Raw genomic sequence first — 19,048 nt, 5'->3', positions numbered from 1 at the left:
AGTGTCTTGCCTCTCAATAAAATATGGGCCCTATTCCCCCTACAGGCAAAAATCACTTGTCATTTGGATGAACTGAGGAACTGTCTAAAGACATGAAAATGATTTCCAATGACAGCTCGCTTCAGTTAAATGACTAATCACACGGCAGAATAAAAATAGCTGTCTGCTTAGGAGAAACATTGAAACACAATGGTAATACCTCAGAGGCGCATGCGTTTATGATGCCTCAGATATTTGATGAAAGCAAAGGGACAAATGTGGGAAGGCTTTGTAACCTCTCGATGATTCGTGTCCTACAAACTACGGTTTAAAGATGATTGCCGCTGTACTTAACAAGCAATACAAGACATGAGAGCACTTCAATCAAGGTAGTCCTGCGACACTCAGACATGATGGTAGCAGACCACATTTAACTGCTGCTGCTCAGAAATAGTTTGGTATTTAACATAATGTTCTGAACGCACGTTTGTAACCTTGAAATGACAAAGAGAGCGTTAAAAACAAAGGCCTGATGAAGCTCGTTTCTGTCGGACTCCTCACAGCAGTGCAGATGAAGTCTTCCTCCTCATTCAGCTCTGCATATGGTTTAGTGTTCCCTTGGTGATAATGACGCCTGATGGACTATGACAGACCAGACCCCGTAATATCAGCTCCTGGTGCCGGCAATCAATTTCAGACGGCGGCGGGGTCTGTGCTGGGGTGTCCATCTTTATAATTTGATTTGTTATCCCGTCGGACAGTTGTTACAGCAATCATTGCGGCGATCACTCCTCCGACCGCGACCCCAGCCTGCGGCTCCCCTCCCAGAAATCCTCCCAGGACCATTCTGCCGTTTCCAACAATTCTCTGCCAAATGCAACGCCTACGAAAAGTTTGTGTTTAATTGCACCGCTGCTCCCTCTGTCACTCTCTTCTCTAGCTTCAGGCTGTCACCTTTGACTTCAAACATAACTCTCATCCCATCCAACCGTCACCCCCTCCTCCCTCCCTCCCTCCCTCCCTTATGTACTGAGATATATTTCCTGTTGCATCTAAAATGTTTGGACATCCCATAATTTTGTAATTCGCCCCTGACTACAGCTGTTGGCAGGGTGGCAAGCCAGCCGCGCCCCAGTTAATCATAGATTACTTTATCTGGGCCATTCCAAATCCTCGTGTGTAATGCAGTGCTACCTCAGCAGCAAGTAATCACCAACCCCCCCCCCGTCCACAACTCCATCCCTAACACACACACACACACACACACACACACACACACACACACACTCCCCCTCCTCACTTTCCCTCCAAGCCTAATGCCCTTCTCTCTTTCTTCTAAATTTCCCCTCTCCCATTCCTCATCTCCTTCTTCTGTCTGTGCATGATTGGGCATTCTCATCAAACATTCATGAGACAAACTGGTTCCAAAATGTAATATCATAGTATTAGTAACCCTTATTTCATTTGTTAAGGTCTTGGCTGTATCTGTGTGGCATCATGGAACACTATTCATAGCTGAACACTGGATCCTACTCACAAATGTGGCACGAAATATCATGGACAACAGGATCCAGCTGATTCCTCACCAAAAGCAACAGATCCATCTACACAAAGACCACTGATGTGTCTCCACTTTAACTGATGATAATAATTATAATAAAAAATATACAAAAATTAAAATATGAACTTGATGATCTGATTGATCAGCTTACTGAGGCTCCACATCCTATTTTTTGATTGTTTACACGTCATGGCAAAAAACCAAGGTTCAGATGGCAGCTCTCACACAGCATGTTGTTTGACACCCACCCACCATGGTGCCACAACGTGCATGAAAAGTCACCTGAATGCTGCACGTAATTATTTGACAGTGTAACTATCAAACTTGTCCATCTGGCTGACCACTCACTTCATGATAAAAACAACTTGATCATCAGCATAACAACACCTGAAACCAAGCCAGCTGAAGACCCCATTATTGCCCCCTGGTGGCTGGTGGCAGTATAGGTCATAAACCCCAACCTCCTTTTGTCAATACGTTCATATTTATATTCACTGTTTCCAAAGGAACATCTGCAATAGCCAATGAGAGTGAGAAACTAGGAAGTGTTACCACAATCATTTCATACGGCGCGGCCTCGCGGTAGCAGCCAGCCAGAGAAGCTCCGCACACCGCGGGTATATTAAGTTGTTTTTCGTAATTTATTCCTACTCTACACACTCTACTTCGTACTAAATCGAAGTATAAGCGGTCAGGCACTGCTATAATGCGTCTTTTTCGGACTTTCTTCGTGGTCTTCATCGCTTTTGGAGCACTTTTATCATGCCGCGTCTCGGCCGTGACGGAAACACGCCAGGGCTCCATTGTTTACACCAGGGATCAGCTGATGAATCTCCAGCACAGCGGGATGTATGGCCAGCGACACGAAATCCCCAAAGAGCTGAGGAGGAAACAACGCGGAAGCAGAGGGGGCAAAAGAAGACAGCTGAGGAAAAGAAGATACAAGCCGTATCTTCCTTCTATCGTCATGGGTAATGTTAGATCACTGGGTAATAAGATGGAAGAGTTAACATCTCTCACAAAGAGCGAGTGTGTGTTTCGTGAGGCGTCTGTAATGTGCTTTACAGAGACGTGGCTGCACGCAAACATACCGGACTCTACCGTGAGTTTAGCCGGCTTTCAGTTGGTACGGGCGGACAGGAACTGCACCGAGAGCGGCAGGAAGAAAGGAGGGGGACTGGCGCTCTACGTGAACAACCGGTGGTGCAGCCCGGGACACGTTACGGTAAAGGAGCGTGTGTGCAGCCCGGACATTGAACTGCTAGCGGTGAGTCTACGTCCATATTATTTGCCCAGAGAGTTCTCTCACGCCATTGTACTCGTTGTTTACATTGCTCCCTCGGCTGAGGCGTCGCGGGCTACTGACGTCATCAGCTCTGTGACCGCGAGGCTTCAGACCCAGCACCCTAATGCCTTCATAGCGATTTCTGGCGATTTTAACCATGTTAATCTGAAATCAACTCTGCCCACTTTCAAGCAGTTTGTGGACTGTAAAACAAGAGAAAACAAAACTCTAGATTTACTGTATGCTAATGTTAAAGAGGCATACAGCTCCATAGCTCTCCCTCCCTTGGGCAGATCAGACCATAGCCTAGTCCACCTCAAACCCCAGTATATACCAGCAGTCCAGCGGCAGCCGGTGACCACCAAAACTGTACGGAGGTGGACACCGGAAGCCCTGGAGACCCTGCAGGGATGTTTTGAGGTGACTGACTGGGATGTGTTCTGTGACACCCACGGTGAGGATGTAGACACACTCACAGACTGTATCACAGAATATGTTAATTTTTGTACAGATTCTCTAATCCCCACCAGGTCAATACGCTGCTTTCCAAACAATAAACCATGGGTGACAAAGGACATCAAGGCATCACTCAACAGGAAGAAGACAGCCTTCTTGAGTGGAGACAGAGAGGAGATGAGGAGGGCCCAGGCAGAGGTGAGGGAGAAGATTGGAGAGGGCAAGGAGAGCTACAGGAGGAAGCTGGAGAGCCAACTTGCCCGGAACAACTTGAGGGAGGTATGGAGTGGCATGCGAACCATCACCGGCCACAATAGGATCTCTGACCAGCTGATGGATGGAGATCTGCAGGAGGCCAACCAGCTGAACCTGTTTTTCAACAGGTTTGATAGTCCACTCCCTGACCACCCACCCCCTCCCTGTGATGCACCATTAACACCTGTCTATAACAACAATGTACCTCCTCCTCCTCCCCCTCCCCCTAACCATACTAACCAGTTTCACCTTCCCATCAATAACATCACCCTGCCCCCCTTACCCCACCTTCCATTAACAACCCCCCACCCTCCCCCATCAGATCTCTCTCTCTGCTCTTCTGTGTCCACAGTTACCATCACCACAGAGGATGTGAGGAGGGAGTTCAGTCGCCTACGACCGGGAAAAGCTGCAGGACTGGACGGACTCAGCCCCAGAGTACTCAGGGACTGCGCCACACAGCTGTGTGGGGTCTTCCAGCACATCTTCTCCCTGAGTCTGGGCCTGATGACTGTCCCTGCCCTGTGGAAGACAACATGCCTTGTTCCTGTGCCCAAGACCAAACATCCAAGCACACACAGCGACTACAGACCAGTTGCTCTGACTTCACATGTGATGAAGTCTCTGGAGAGGCTGGTCCTGAAACACCTGCGTGCTGTTGTGGAACCATCGCTGGACCCCCTGCAGTTTGCTTACCAGCCCCGTATTGGAGTGGAGGACGCCATCATCTACCTGCTGCACAGAGCACACACCTACTTGGAGGAGGCAGGCAACACTGTTAGAATCATGTTCTTTGATTTTTCCAGTGCGTTTAACACCGTGCAGCCTGCCCTTTTGAATAGGAAGCTCCTGGACATGCAGGTAGAGACCCCACTGGTCACCTGGATCACTAACTATCTTACAGGTCGACCACAATTTGTGAGGCTGAGGAACACCGTCTCGGACACGATAGTGAGCAGCACGGGGGCACCCCAGGGCACGGTACTGTCTCCATTCCTGTTCACACTCTATACATCGGACTTCAGACACTGCTCACCGTCCTGCCACCTGCAGAAGTTCTCGGATGACTCTGCCATTGTGGGCTGTACCAGCAGAGGTCGGGAGGCGGAGTATATGAGTGTGGTGGACAGCTTTGTGGAGTGGTGCGGACAGAACCACCTGCAGCTGAATGTCACAAAGACAAGAGAGCTGGTGGTGGACTTCAGGAAGCACCAGACACTCCCAAACCCGGTCAGCATCAAAGGTACCAATGTGGACATTGTGGACAGCTACAAATACCTGGGTGTCCACATTGACCACAAACTGGACTGGTCCACAAACGCAGAGGCAATATACAGGAAGGGACAGAGTCGCCTGTATCTACTGAGGAGACTCAGGTCCTTTAACGTCTGCCAGACCATGCTGCAGATGTTTTACCACTCGGTGGTCTCCAGCGTCATCTTCTACGCTGTAGTGTGCTGGGGCAGCAGGATGAAGACGGCCGACACCAACAGACTCAACAAGCTCATTAGGAAGGCTGGCTCGGTGCTGGGAGTGGAGCTAGAGTCTGTGGTGGAGGTGACGGAGAGGAGGATACTGAGGAAACTCCTCAGTATTCGTAACAACACGTCTCACCCCCTGCACGACACACTGCTGTCCTACAGGAGCACATTCAGCGGTAGACTGAGACTACCGAGGAGCAGCACAGAACGCCACAGGAGGTCCTTCCTGCCAGTGGCCATCAGACTGTATAACTCCTCCCCTTTCTGTAGGGAGAAGCGCTAGATAATCATGTCAGGCATCACTGTCATTCCCTCCACTGGTCTATGTTTATGTTTACTTAGCACCTTACATCTCCATATTTGTATCCATGTATCATATATTGTGCTCATACTGCGTACTGTACTCTTATTTTGGATTATAGTGACACTTATACTCTTATACTCTGTACTTAACTGCATTTAATGTAACTTGATACCTCTGGCACAAGAATTTCCTTCGGGATTAATAAAGTTTTATCTTATCTTATCTTATCTTATCTTATCTTATAATCATGGCAACAGAAACACAACACAACCAAGCCAAATAGAATACAGAAAAAGAACAGCTTGTAAAATTATGACGACACACACACACACACCAGAACATCCAGCTAATGACGTCAATCATCCTTCATATTTGTTTTCAGATATTTGAGTCAAATTATACATGCAAGTTTCTGTCAGATCTTTTTACTGGATTATAATGTGAGTGTCTGTAGTCCCCACATTTTTAAAATGTGTTAAGAATATTTTAGAATGTGGCCTAAAGAGACGAAAAGAGAAGTGAAAGAGAGAAAATCTGCTGTTTAAATGATCATGAGGTGGTGAGAGCAGCTGCTGAGACATAGAGGCTACTGGCTGCAGCCCTCCATTAGGATTCAGGATAAATGATGCTTTTAAATAGATTTTCTGGTCAGCACATTGAAAATGGATTGCGATGATTACATTCTGCTGTATGATTCAAAGAAATCACCAAATTTCACAGTGACAATGTTTTTCAAACCCTGAAAAGGGTTACACAGAAGCCGAGCTTTCTCAAGCAGCCACCCAATTCTCATGCAAATATCTCTGCTGAGCACCAGGAAAGTATTTGTGCTGTTTTTTATATTATTATTATTACTGTGTGGGAGACAAGGGAGATGTTTGACCCTTGGTCAACGCAGCCTTAAGCAGAAAAAAAACAGTGTAAAATGTCACACAGTGTGTGGATCCAGCTATAGCAGAGCACAAAAATAGCAGCCAAATTATTCTGAAGATGTGGGTCAGTACTGAAGGTTCTGTCTCAGGTATGAGGGAGTGAGGAGAAGTGAATTACATGTGTCATCTTACAGTGCAGACTGTTTTTACAGAAAAGGAGAGGATTACACTGTCATCATAATCCCATAATCTACAAATACAGTTTCATAACTTCACTGTGAAGGAAGTTATTCTCTCATATATTTTAACCACTATTGATCCTGAGGTTGGCAGGCTGTGTTGTTGGCTACAGTGGACAAGGTATGCATTTTTTACACATTCACTTCTGGTTTAAGTCATCATTATGACAATTGCCTGCTCTTTAAAGCACCCCTCATCCAAACCTCTTTATGTATTACAGCTTCAGTCAGCGATCCTCCATGCACACACACATACACACACACACGCACACTGCAATTTCCATTTAATCCATGTACAATGCTGGGGCTTTCACAGACAATAACACACAGACAAAGAAGAATTTGACTATGGCCGAATGCCCTCGCCGACAAGCGCACTGAGACCACCGCAGAAAAAGGCCAACAATACGGCACAGTGTTATTTTCTTTCTAAGACTGGAATAAGTTGTCTGAAAGCTGTGTCTCCTGAAGCCAGGCTGAATGTTAAACTGAACTAAATCCATAAATGAAGGAGAGCACACCCTGAATGCACAACAAGCAAGAACTCCATATATAGCTGTAATGTAGGCAAAAGCCGTACTTTCCACTTCAGTATGTCGGTGCTTGTGTTGCCGGAAGCTTCCAGACTAACAAAATTAGCATCTAGGCCAACAGGTGAGGGGGCTGTTACATGGAAACCTAACACAGCCCCTCAGAAGTGGCCGGCGAGCTTCTGTGGGAAGAGAATATAAAGTGAGAGGATGAAAGGAGCTTTCACCCACGATGCAACTCCACCAATTGACAAGCTTAATTACCATTAGATGACCACTTGATTATCATATCAATAAAGACTGTGAAATCGAAAGAGGCACCGACCACTGTGTGGTGTTCCAGCAAATGTTTGCATGTTTAGCAGGATATTAGGAAACGCTGGAGTGTTTTCCAGGACACTTTGTGCAAGCGTTTGTTATTTGAATTTCATCAGAAGCCCTAAAAGCAGTAATCCTCATGCACTGGTGCAGTCATACCCCCTCGAGGATTAATTCTAAAGAGGTACTCGCTTACTGATGTTCGGGCTGCTTCTCTGATACGGTTAGCTGGGGAAGGCAGCGGGCTCTGTGTCTGCAACAACCATTCCCTCACAAGCAGAAAGCAGAGATTTGTGCTTTACTGGAACTAACTTGACTCAGCCACATTCGGTGTGAGAATCAAAGAGGACGCTGGGGGAATAAACGCGTGTTGTGCTAAGGAGGAAAAATGCGTACTTTTTATGTCAAAGGAACGAGGTCCGATGAAGTTTGTCATATTGTTTTTGTCTCATTTCCTCCCAAAGAACACACTCCCTTGGAATAAGTGGGTTGTGATTTAGTGTCATTCTGTGTCTCAGCATGAAATCATTGAGGAATGCAATTATCACTTCGACCAACAGACATTTCTCTGAACAATTGGGGACATAAGAGGGAGGAGGAGAGGGGCAATGGGAGGTAACACCAGTTAACGGTGACCCAAGTCTCTGCTCTGAACTTCCAACTTCCTTTTTGATAAATTAGCTAATCTACTGGCATAATTACAATCCACTGTGTGCTAAAAGTTTGCCATATTAACATCTTTTAAAACTTTGCCCAAGAACCTCATGTTTTCTATTGTTTTATGACCCTTCAGAGCCATCATTCTCTCCATTACATCCTTAAATGATCCGCTCAAAGCGCCACTGCCAAGGCTACTTCCGTGGGCGCCATTTCCCTTGGCAGACCTTATCCAAAATTCATTCTGCGGGAAAAAAAAAATAATTTTCAAGGAAATATTAAAGGCTGCCTAATAGAAAGGGGATCAGATTGCCTTGGCCTACACTTGAGGTCATTTCAGCTCATTAGTATGGAGAGCAATTTTTCTTAAGCAGGCAACATTTTTTCATTTTTTATATTTTTTTACAGGCAGCTTGTGTAAAGCTTTCATGCCGAGCTGGGCAGGTACCAAACTGTCACCCCAGTGCTCAGTGAAAGGTAAACTGTCACCTCCTTACTATTAAAAGAACTCCCCTGAGACACAAAGAGGCAGCAAAGGAGAGTGGAGTGTACAAACTCAGCCCCGAACAAACAGAAACAAACAGACGGCTGACATGAACTGCTCGCTTTTAGGTCAAGGCTTTTCTAACAACACATTAATAATAGAACACCCAACGATTAGTGCCACATTAACAAAAACAAAGAAAAAAAAAGGCCTTGTCCAGTCGACAGCATGGGTAAATTTACATTATTTAACAAGGCTGCATTTAAAGCAGGTGTAATATTTAATTATTTGTTAAGCATAATACTGTTTACCTTGTAAATTAAGAACACAGACACAAAGACAAGCTGCACAGCTGAGGCTATCTTTGGCTGCACACTGTACTGAATGTGCTTGGCAAGCACGCTGATGAAAGGTAACTGCAGGAGAAGAACTCATTACAGATTGTGATACAAACATAAAAGGTAGGTGGGACTTTTGTCCAGGAATAACCTCATGTGGTTCCCCTTTGTAACTTGCTCGTGAAGAAACATTTTTAAAAGTATGACTGGATGCAACGTGACGTCTGTGCATCGACAGATAAACAACACATTTAAATAGAACAAAACCACTATAATAATAATGGTCATTTACACACAGGACACATGGAATCACCCATGCACGCAAACACAATGGTCACGTACTTGTATGCACACAGACACACAAACCGAAAGTGAGCTTAGCTGCAGAGTAGAGCCCCGAGGGGCTGGTCTGTTGATTAATGAGGGGAGGAAGGCGAGGAGAGGAGGATGAAGCCGAAGTGTTAATGGAGCTATGATAGATTCCTCTAGGTCTGGTGTTTTATAGGTGAGTCTCCAGTGTATCTGCACAATGTAGCAATACAGCACTTCAGACAACTGTGAAGCCCTCGGCCCGACAAGGGAGGTGAAATATGAGGATCAGACAGACTATAGAGTGAAAACACACAGCTGATATTACTCATTACACAGGGAGGTTATAAGAATATATTATTATGTGGCTCTGAAACTGAGTTAATTCCAATAGACATCAATGGTAAAAAAAGTCATCTGTACAGCAGAAATAAGCATGTTTACAGCCCGGAACAAAGTTTGTCTCCACATTTTGGTCGTCGCCATCTTTGTTGTGGACATTGTTCAGACTTAGACCTAGTAGCTGAGACCATTAACTCATCAGCCGCATACTGAGCTAATGAAAGAAGCACTTTTCTGACCGTGTCCACTTCTTTTATAAATTCTATAGCTTAGACTCCTAGAGTTGCAGAGACATTAGGACATTTCCTGTTAGACGGATGATGGACAGAAAGTGGAGTGTTGATGCAAAGGTGCATTACTAACCACAGGCCTCCTTATGGTGCATTAATTAATCACTCGGGTTTCAGACATTACTAAGTACTAATAACAACATTTATCCCTGTTCACGACAAAAAGCTTTTTTGATAATTAGGAACAACAGGAATCAATGACTCGAAATGTTCAAGTGAGGTCCGGGCAGAGGTTTATTTATGAAAGCGACCATATAATAGAGGCACATTTTTCACCATGAATAACGAGTGTTGCACTGTTGTTCCCACATCCCGCTAGAGATGCAATTCATCAGGGCTAATAAGAGCTGGTGATTTGTCTTCAGGTCTCTGTCTGATGGGGGAAGCTGATAAAAACTAAAGCAAAGGACCGAATCAATGTATAGCTCTGCACATTTTGTGAATTAATGCACGGTACTCTTACACATCTATCACAACAGGAAGTGTTAAAAGTAGGCTATATGCACCCACGAGCCACAAATAAAAATCATAAACAGAGCTAAGGCATATTACTTCACTTCCAAATTCTACTTGGCAGTGGAGACTGCAGCTAATTTTGGCCACTGGATGTAAGAAAGGAACGATTTGCTAATTGATATAATCTGATCCTACTGCACAGCCTCCGTCACATTCCTCTGTGTTGTTTGGAAATATAAATTGCTGAAAGTCTAACACAGCTGTATTTTCTACGCTCCACTGACGAGTACAGTTCCTGAGATGAAAAATCTCCTGACATCCACCATTCTGGACAGCCTGTCATTGTTAATAGTGAGTGCATGGAAGTGGCAAGATCCCATCTTAAATGGCTGTGCCATCTTGGACAATAGACACATTGTTCTGCACTCCTTTGCCTCAGCTTTAGTGAGTGCTCGAGCGCCAACGTGGGGGGATAGCACCCACACACCATCACAATACATGCTGTCCACGTAAAGGCCACTGGCTGCTGGAGACAAACAGCCACTTGTAAGTACAAAAACAAACAAACAAAAAAAAGCCGCTGACGGAGACAAAAGACCGTTAATGGGATGAGCTACTGTACGCTGAGATGAGAGGAGAGCCACACTGAGTCCAGAAAAGTACTTAAAGAGTAATAACTCCTGAATTTGTCTTTATATTTAATGACCAAAAGGACAAAAACCTGCTTTATTTGTGCTGTTAATGGCTTTATCACTATGTACTGCAAACTGCAAGTTATGAATCACTCTGATATCAGAGGGCCCCATAATGCAGAGCTTTAAAGTTTTTATGAGCTCTTGGTGTGGAATCATCACATTTACTCACAGTAAGTGGATGTAAATGCTGATTTTGACAATGTTTCCTCCATGTTGCCCACATCCTAGCTCTCAGTTCATTTTCCAGCATGGTGTTGCAGAACTTGATTTGCTTCACAGTTCAGAATGAGCAGCCGCTTTTTACACCTGGTAGATGATTGGATCAAAACCCTGTCTGTCACTAGCTCCAACCAATCAGACCACTGTGGTCATCAAACTTAAAAGATGCTTTTGTCACTTTGCATATCATGCATTTCTCACTTTCTGAATACCAGGTATTCTTAGTGCAATTACGAACCCAGTCATTTGATGGAAGCAGCTGCCATAGGAGGATAGAGGTGCAAAACCTAATCTGTGAAGGGTCCAGAAGTGCTCTTTCACACGGGAAGCACACAAAGCTACGTATGTCTCACTATTAAAAGGGTTAATGAGGAATGGTGCCTGGGTAGAGTGTGGTATTTGGATGTATCTGGGCTATATCAGACTTTGGACATACTTCATGCTAAAGAGCAGACTGACTGTGGCAGACTGTCTGGGTGAAAAATTTCACAGTGGTAGTGCATGTGTGAAAGAAGCTAAAAGACCGTCAGATGTTACTTTTTTGGGTTAAATCAGTGAAATAACCAATCATTTCTGCTCTGAATTCAGCTGTAGTTTGCATTTTCGTCCAGTGCAGCACTGATTCATGGATCTTACATTTATCTCCAGTGTAAACATTCATGATTATTGTCTACCCACTGAACCCCACAGAGGTATTACTCCATGTAATTTCATGTGTTCAAACAGTCACAAGTAATTGTCCTTCAGCTGGGACCCTCCTTGTTAACTCTTAGACAATGAACCCTCCCTAATACCTCCCAACCAGAAAGCTGCTGAACATCCCACTCACACTGAGCTGCAGTTTTTTTTTCTTTTCAGTCCGTAAATTGCTTTTTGCAATGAAACAAACTGTATGCACACACAAGAAAACAGTTCACTCAAACAAAAAAGTAATTTTAAGCCCCCAAATCACTTCAGTAAACCTATAAACAGGACTGTACTCATCTTTTGCAAATCATATCCTCGCGTTAGGATGATGAATAACTTAAACTTTCAGTCTGCAGTCCTGATTATTGGTTTACTGATTATTTGTTTACACCCAGACTTCTGGCTGATTGTATTTTTTTACTCCTCCTCTTCATTCAGGACCAGACGTAATGCATTTTTAATGTGTTTTCTGCTTTGACATTTAAAGTTGTGGTTTGACCAAGGCGCTCTTACAAACACATTCAGTCACCAGTGGAGTTGTCCCTTTCAATTTTATTCCAGCGGCTTAACCCTTATATAAAATAAAGATTTTATCTTAGTGTGAAGTACTTCTACCTTCCTATGAGTCAACATCTGATCTACAGCTCCACTGAACTGCTCATGAATAGCCAAAAAACTCACCTGCAGCAAACTTAAATTGTCTATTTTTGTTAAGGGCTTGAAGAAAAGTTGGACAGACAGGGAAGAAAATATTCAACAGCTGACCTTTTCTATTTACCGGAGTGATCCTAAGCCTGGGAAACATGTAACTGTGCTGAGACTGACAGAAAATTTCTCAAAGGTCACATTATTCAGCCTTTTAACAGGGAGTCATCCCACCGATAGCATGGATGCCTGAGAGGTAACAAAGACCCTGCATTAACGACAGCAACGTCACTACAACAGCCTGATTCTGTTTTTCTATGCACTTGTTTTTTGGCTGTTGTGAGCGTTGAGTTTGTCTTCATGTAGCAAAAAAAACTGTATGGTACAAAGCCACAGGATTAAAATTAATTGAGAATCCACACACTGTTCTCTGGCAGCAGATTGTTTACTTGTTTGTCGGTTGCATGTGTGTGCCAATTCTTCAATGTTGAACCAAGCCAATTTGTGTATGTGTGTGTGTTGCACTGTGTCAGGGGGGAATAGCCTGTTGGGGTTATGGAGGGTGCAGCGCGGGGTGATGAATAGGATGCTTTTGTGCTCGGTCCCACAGCTGTCTACAAACCAGTGAAGGAGAGAAAGGTGAGAGAGAAAAGGGGATAAGGTGAGGAAGATGGGCAGATAAAGGGGAAGAAAAGAGGAAGGGAGATAAAATAGAGTGAGAGGAGACGAGGGCGACACTGTTACGTGTGCGGAGTACAGGTGAGAGCATGGGCTTAGAGGTGAGGAAGAGGAGGGAAATGTGAGAAATGGAAGGAAAACGCTCACTGTTCAGCTAACACAAAGACAAAGAAGTTAAAGCAGAGAATCGTCAGTGGAGAAAAAGAAAACAAACGTCCTGAAGAAAGAAAAAGAAACGGGAGAGAAAGTGCTTCAAGTAACTGTGATCACTCTGCAGAACACACACCTGACCTCATGGCCTCAACCTTCACACATGATGGGCTTTGGAAATGAGCCAATCACAGTGAGTGATGCTGATGAGTTCAGCCAAAGCTGGTGGCGTTGTTCTGGCCACTTTAATACACAAAGCATGAAGAGAACCATCAGACTGTACTGCTTTCTAATAAAAAAAATAATGTATAATGCATTTTAAATGGCACAGCATTACAATGGAGACTGATGCAGGAGCATTAGAAGGTCAACTGCAGTGCAAAGCTTTGATATGTGATATTTGAGAGACCTTTAAAGCACTAAAAACATTAAGTAACCATCACAGGAGGAGGAAAACGCCAAGGATCTGTCTGGCCTAAAAAGTCCAGCTGGGCAGGGATTCGCTGCTGGGCAGCAAACCTCCATCCACTCCAGAGCAGTACATCTAAAGTCTGCTCAGATTATTTCCTTATTCTAAAATAAAGTAAAATGTGCTAATAAGCTAATACGGGGCAACTGTGAAACAAATCCTCACCTTCATGGCTGCAGTATGTTTTTATTAAGCACGTTTCTAACATTAACTTTACCCCAGATGCTGTTTGATGACATAACAGATCACACACATGCAACCACCATCGTCTGTCTGCAGCAGTCAGCTTACAGCAATAATGCCTTCTACAATGGATCCATCTATTTAGCTTTGATCTAGAATGCATCTTTGCTTGGTTTAAAACATCAGTACCAAAGCTTGCATATCGGACATGTAGCATCACTTCGCCTAAGTGTCTGCATGGATCACTGGACGGGTGTCCGTGGTGCATTTTTGCCTGCGTTTTATTTTGATGAAGGGAAGAAGTCTCCATGTTACTGAATATGAGTGTGTTCAGTCACTCTGCTCTGAATCTCTGTGCAGCATAAGAGGATAACGATGCCTTGCTTCACAGCCAACATCATTGAGCTGCTGAGTCATCAATAACAGAAAGACAAGACAAGAAAATATTTTAAAAAGTTGATGTAATGTTTGGCTTCATGCTGCGAGGAGACACTTTTTTGGAACAAGTCAACAGAAAGTCCACATGTGTATTTGTCTCCATCATCATCAATGCATCAGTGCCTGTTGATTCAGGCTCTGCATTGTCGTTGTTGTTTGGTGTTGTTGTTTGTTGTTTTGTCGAGGAATGACTGACCCGAGCGTGGACAGAAAAAATACTTTCCGCCTACCCACACACTGGGGTCTTCTGAGGCTATCGCAGCATGACTTTTCAATGATGAAACAGCAGCGAGCAGCGGAGGGCCGAGGGAGTGGGCGATGAGGACGCAAACTGTTATTCTCCGCAAACAGCAGGATGAGATGCGGAGCTGGCAGAGGGATGTGGCATCTATACCTCCGCCTGCACAGCAGGCGTCCTCACTTGCTTTGCAAAAGTCACAACCTCTGCACGTACAGCTAATGGCATGAGAAGCAAATGAACTTATATCAACTGAACGTGAGATAGTTCATGTGTCTTTACTGGTAGATGTCAAAGAGTAATCAAAGATACAATGGCAATAGCAGAATAGTGTTGATGAAGCCAGGTGATGATGTGAGGAGGCAGACATCATTAGCCCCCATCATCACACTTCATCAGAAGAGAGGGAGCGTAATGAGCTGGAAGTACGCAAAAAGCAGATGGCTTTATGAGTCAGACAATACGGCGCATGTCATTGAATATATATCATTCGTTTCCTTTTAAGCAGCATGTTTGTTTTTTAATCTGTGCTGAGGGGGTGCCATCACACACAGCACTGAATCAGCTGAAGGATAGTTTAAGCACAGTAAGGTTGTGCTGACTGACAATCTGTGTGGTTCATTTCAGAGTCCTGCTCTATAACAGAAGGATTTAACCCCTCAACCTAAAACTAACTCACAAAAAATACAAGGAGCTTTATGACTGAGAAGCACATGACAGCAGCTGTCAATCACCCAGACTTCACCAACATCTCAGTGAGAGTGAAACTTGGCTGCTGCTGCTGCTGCTGGTGCTGCTCTAATCTGTTTTTCCTCTTGAAGAGCTCACAGCAGGACTGCTGCCTATGGAGCAATTAAAGCCTCTTCCTTAATCCAGCTGCCCTTGACTGCAAACAACTGGAACTCCTCTCCTCCTCCTCCTCCTCCTCCTCCTACACCACCACCTCCTCCTCCTCCTCTTTCTCCGCGCTAGACAGCAAGTGCAACAGTACTTACCCCCAGTTTCTTACTCCGTATCCTCACGTATCCCTGCTTCACTATGTCGTTGAAGTTGGAAGCCATGGTGAGGTGGCTCCCTGTCCGAAAAAGCAAGCAAATAAGCGAGCAAATAAAATAAAGTAGCCGCTTCTTTTGTCTGGAGTAGGTTTTACTTGAGTATCCCTCCGTCTGACATCCAGCAGGAAGAAGAGGAGAGAGGTGGTGGAGGAGGAGGTGGTGGTGGTGGTGGCGCTCCGGTGTCAGCTAGCGCGCAGGCTGGCCGGCTTGAGCGGCGCGATCCATCCGGGAGAGCAGCAGGGAGATACCATTCATCAGCTGATCCACACAAGCCCGAGAGCAGCGCGGAGGAGCCGAGGCTTCCTGGACCACACCATCCCCGGAGCAGCGGAGGGGTGGGGGACTCTGCAGAGGAGGGTGGGCACCGTGTCCCTGTTCTCTCACAGCCACTCATTTATTCACAACTCCCCCTTTCTTAGATATTAGTTTGATTTTTTGCGCCATGTTCTAAAAAGCACCGAGTGATGCCTACATTAACATGAAAAAAAACACTTTACATTTAATAATTCACAAATAAAGTATTAATATCTGACATAAAATTGAAAATAAACTTAACCTCAAACCTCAAGAAAACATCTTCAAAGTTGAGCTGCAGTATAAATATTTACAATGCGAGTAAATAGTAAAATATAAGTAGAAATGTTTCCAGGGGACCACAAAAAGTGACGGACCACGGTTGAGAAAGTGCGTTTAGAAGTCTGCTGCTCCACACACGTGTTTGGAACCCAGTCTTAATGTAAGTTGTTTCTTACTATTTTTGGTTACGTCATTGGTCTGTGTTTGACTTTGGGTTGCTATAAATCTGCCGATAATCTGATATAATCTCTTGATTTAAAAGTCCATGGAAACCTTTCAGTTGTCATTTGTGCTACTTGAATCTTTAGTTTATTGTGTTGCAAGATCCCTAACAGCAATATTATCATAGCTATAAGAAAGTAATATTGACCAGTGGCCGATAAGATGGAGATATAAGCAAAGAAGCTACAAGAAGCTACACGATTTTGTTAGTTTTTAATGTGTCAGCAAACTGCTAGCATGATTGCTACTTGTGCTAACAGCGCTGGCATTTCTTCAACAATACAGATTTATTTATTTATTTATTTTAGTTAATTTATTTAATTTAATACAGGAAAGACTTCTCTGCAACTAGGTGTAAAAATATAGACTATTGGTAGTAACATCAGCATATTGTATTTTGACCGTAAGTGTGCTTCCCTGCATTGCGTGCATTGGTAGCCGCACTGCCACGTTGAGCGAGCCCACCTGCAGCCATGTTTTACTACATACCACACAGACCTGGATTATTTTTGTTTGTTGAATTAAAGCGTGAGCAGGTGCTCAAGGTCAGGACGGAGGGTCTCTCCTTGAAGGTTCATAACAATCATTGTGTTTAATAGGACTACTTGTTAAGTGAATTTTGATCTGATCGTTTCAAATTCATTTTCAAACATCCACAATATGTTCAAAGAAAATATGCAAATACACACAAAAACAGGGCTAATTTGCAGCGCAACCTGTACCTCGCCTTTTGGTTATTACCTGAGCATGAATATCATTTCCATATTTTTCAACAGACAGCTCACTAATAAGAAGGTGCATTTGGAGATTGCTAGTGTGCTAGCACAGTGTTTTGTCATTATTAGGTGGCCCTGAATTGATGCTGTTTGATTTGTTGAATAATAAAACCCGATAGTCCAGTGGCCTATTAAAGGATCAAATGAACTGTGAGCAAACCAGACCGCACAAAGACAACCTCCATCGCTGCCTGCAGCTTGTTTGTTGTAGGCACATTTAAAAAAAATAAAAAAATGAAAATCACACAGGAAAATAAAAGCAAAATTTTGATCCCTGCCAAAGCTATAATCCTGATCAGGATGTAGTGAGAGGCGTTGTGCAATCAAATCCTCGGTATTAGACAGCAGATGGCTCAGGTACAGTGATATGAGGGGCTGACATTAGTCATGTTTAAAATGTGAAGAGAGCTGGATTGTGTAACACAGTTATATAAAACAATATTGAATAAGTGAAGATCAAAGTCTTCCTTTGTTCGTCATGTTTCTTTCTCTTCTTTATGTATTCTTCTTGGCACAATTATCCTTGCTGCTGGCACTCATTTATTTATCGGTTGTGAAATATCCACCGTTGAGCGGAGCCTTTTGATGGCTGCCACTTTGAGAAGTGCTGTTCTGTCAAGTGTCAAGGCTTCTAGTCCAGAGGTAAAATTCGCCGTCTGTATTTCCCGTCACATTCACAAGGGCACGGGGAACAGCAAGCTGCCAGCCCTCCAACAGCCTGACTTTGATACTCTTCATATCTCCCCGGACGTGTCCTCAAATTTCAGACTTGTCAAAGTTGTTTTGTCTTCATAATCCTCTTTGTACAACACAGCTCCCGCTCCATTCTGACTGCCTTGTCATCTTCTCTCTAAGAAAACAATGCTGACAGCAACAATTTCTTTTCATTCCACTGAATATTGTGCATCACCAAGAACTGTCCTAGATTTTCTTTGAGGTATAATTGCCTGCCCTGATACCAGACCGACGACCTGTTTGGCCTCATGTCGGATCTCAGGTAGAGAGTGCTGCTCACCCAGCGTGTCAGCTGCCACACAAACCAGCATATGGCCCTGACATACATGAGCGGCTGCCAGCGGGGTCAGATGTGCGAAGCCTCGCTTCAAGAGTGGAGAGACCTTCAGCAAGGTCACCAGCAAAGCAGCCAATATCTGCTGAGCCACACAAAACAACTCTCCTCCAATATGGCAACTTATACGTCTGAGATGATTAATACGGGGGAAGAACTGAGCTGCTCGCAGCCAAGCAGCGCCATCCATTAAGCTTTTCCTAAAATTCTCCCCCCTAAACTGTTTATTCAGTCAGCGCCAGAGTGAAAGTTTAGATGTTTTTGATGGTCTGGTGAAATATTAAAACTGCCTTTGCATTGGTTTGTCTCATTTGGCAAACATTCACAAACAGCTAAATAATTAACACATTCTTAAAAAAGATAAGCAGGGAGTGAATGAGGAGAGGAGAGAGGAAGAAGGGGGGAGAGCGAGAGAGAAACGCTTCTTCGTGCTTAGTTGTTTGCCAGGTAAGCATTTTTAAATGTAGGCGGAGGCGAGAAAATAGAGATCACACAGGCAGGAGTTATGGTAATGCTCCGCTCCGGGTTCCTGTAGTCAAGCTTTTTACAGCAGCTCGTATCAGCCTGATATGTTAATAGGCACAATGGGATTTGGGTTTGATTAAATGTCAATGCCTGGAGGAGAAAAGCTTGTGCAGAAAGAGAGAGAGAGAGAGAGAGAGAGAGAGGAGGAGGAGGAGAGGAAGAAAAAAAATTCTCAGAATAAGAGATGCTGTGAGCTCACCAGGGCTGCGCAAGAAGGACGTGGTTAGTCACACAGTTTAGGACAGCAAAGGTTGTGTGTGTAGTCCC

At 44.2% G+C, this 19,048-nt stretch overlaps 1 protein-coding gene across 1 annotated transcript in view; it reads right to left on the bottom strand.

Moving 5' to 3' along the window:
* Positions 1 to 15,749, bottom strand: part of dok6 (docking protein 6) — a 41,394-nt gene extending 25,645 nt beyond the window's left edge. Inside the window, exons 1-2 of the mRNA XM_028433097.1 lie at positions 15,709 to 15,749; positions 15,554 to 15,633 (exon numbers count right to left, since the gene is read on the bottom strand). Of these exons, the coding sequence (XP_028288898.1) occupies positions 15,554 to 15,619 (66 nt within the window). The 5' untranslated portion in view covers positions 15,620 to 15,633; positions 15,709 to 15,749. The remainder of the gene's footprint in view (positions 1 to 15,553; positions 15,634 to 15,708) is intronic.
* Between the last annotated feature and the right edge of the window lie 3,299 nt (positions 15,750 to 19,048).

The sequence above is a fragment of the Parambassis ranga genome, chromosome 20 (assembly GCF_900634625.1).
Source record: "Parambassis ranga chromosome 20, fParRan2.1, whole genome shotgun sequence".
Classification (NCBI taxonomy): Eukaryota; Metazoa; Chordata; class Actinopteri; family Ambassidae; genus Parambassis; species Parambassis ranga.
Note: the sequence above shows the minus strand (reverse complement) of the source record. Positions and strands in the feature narration are given on the sequence as shown.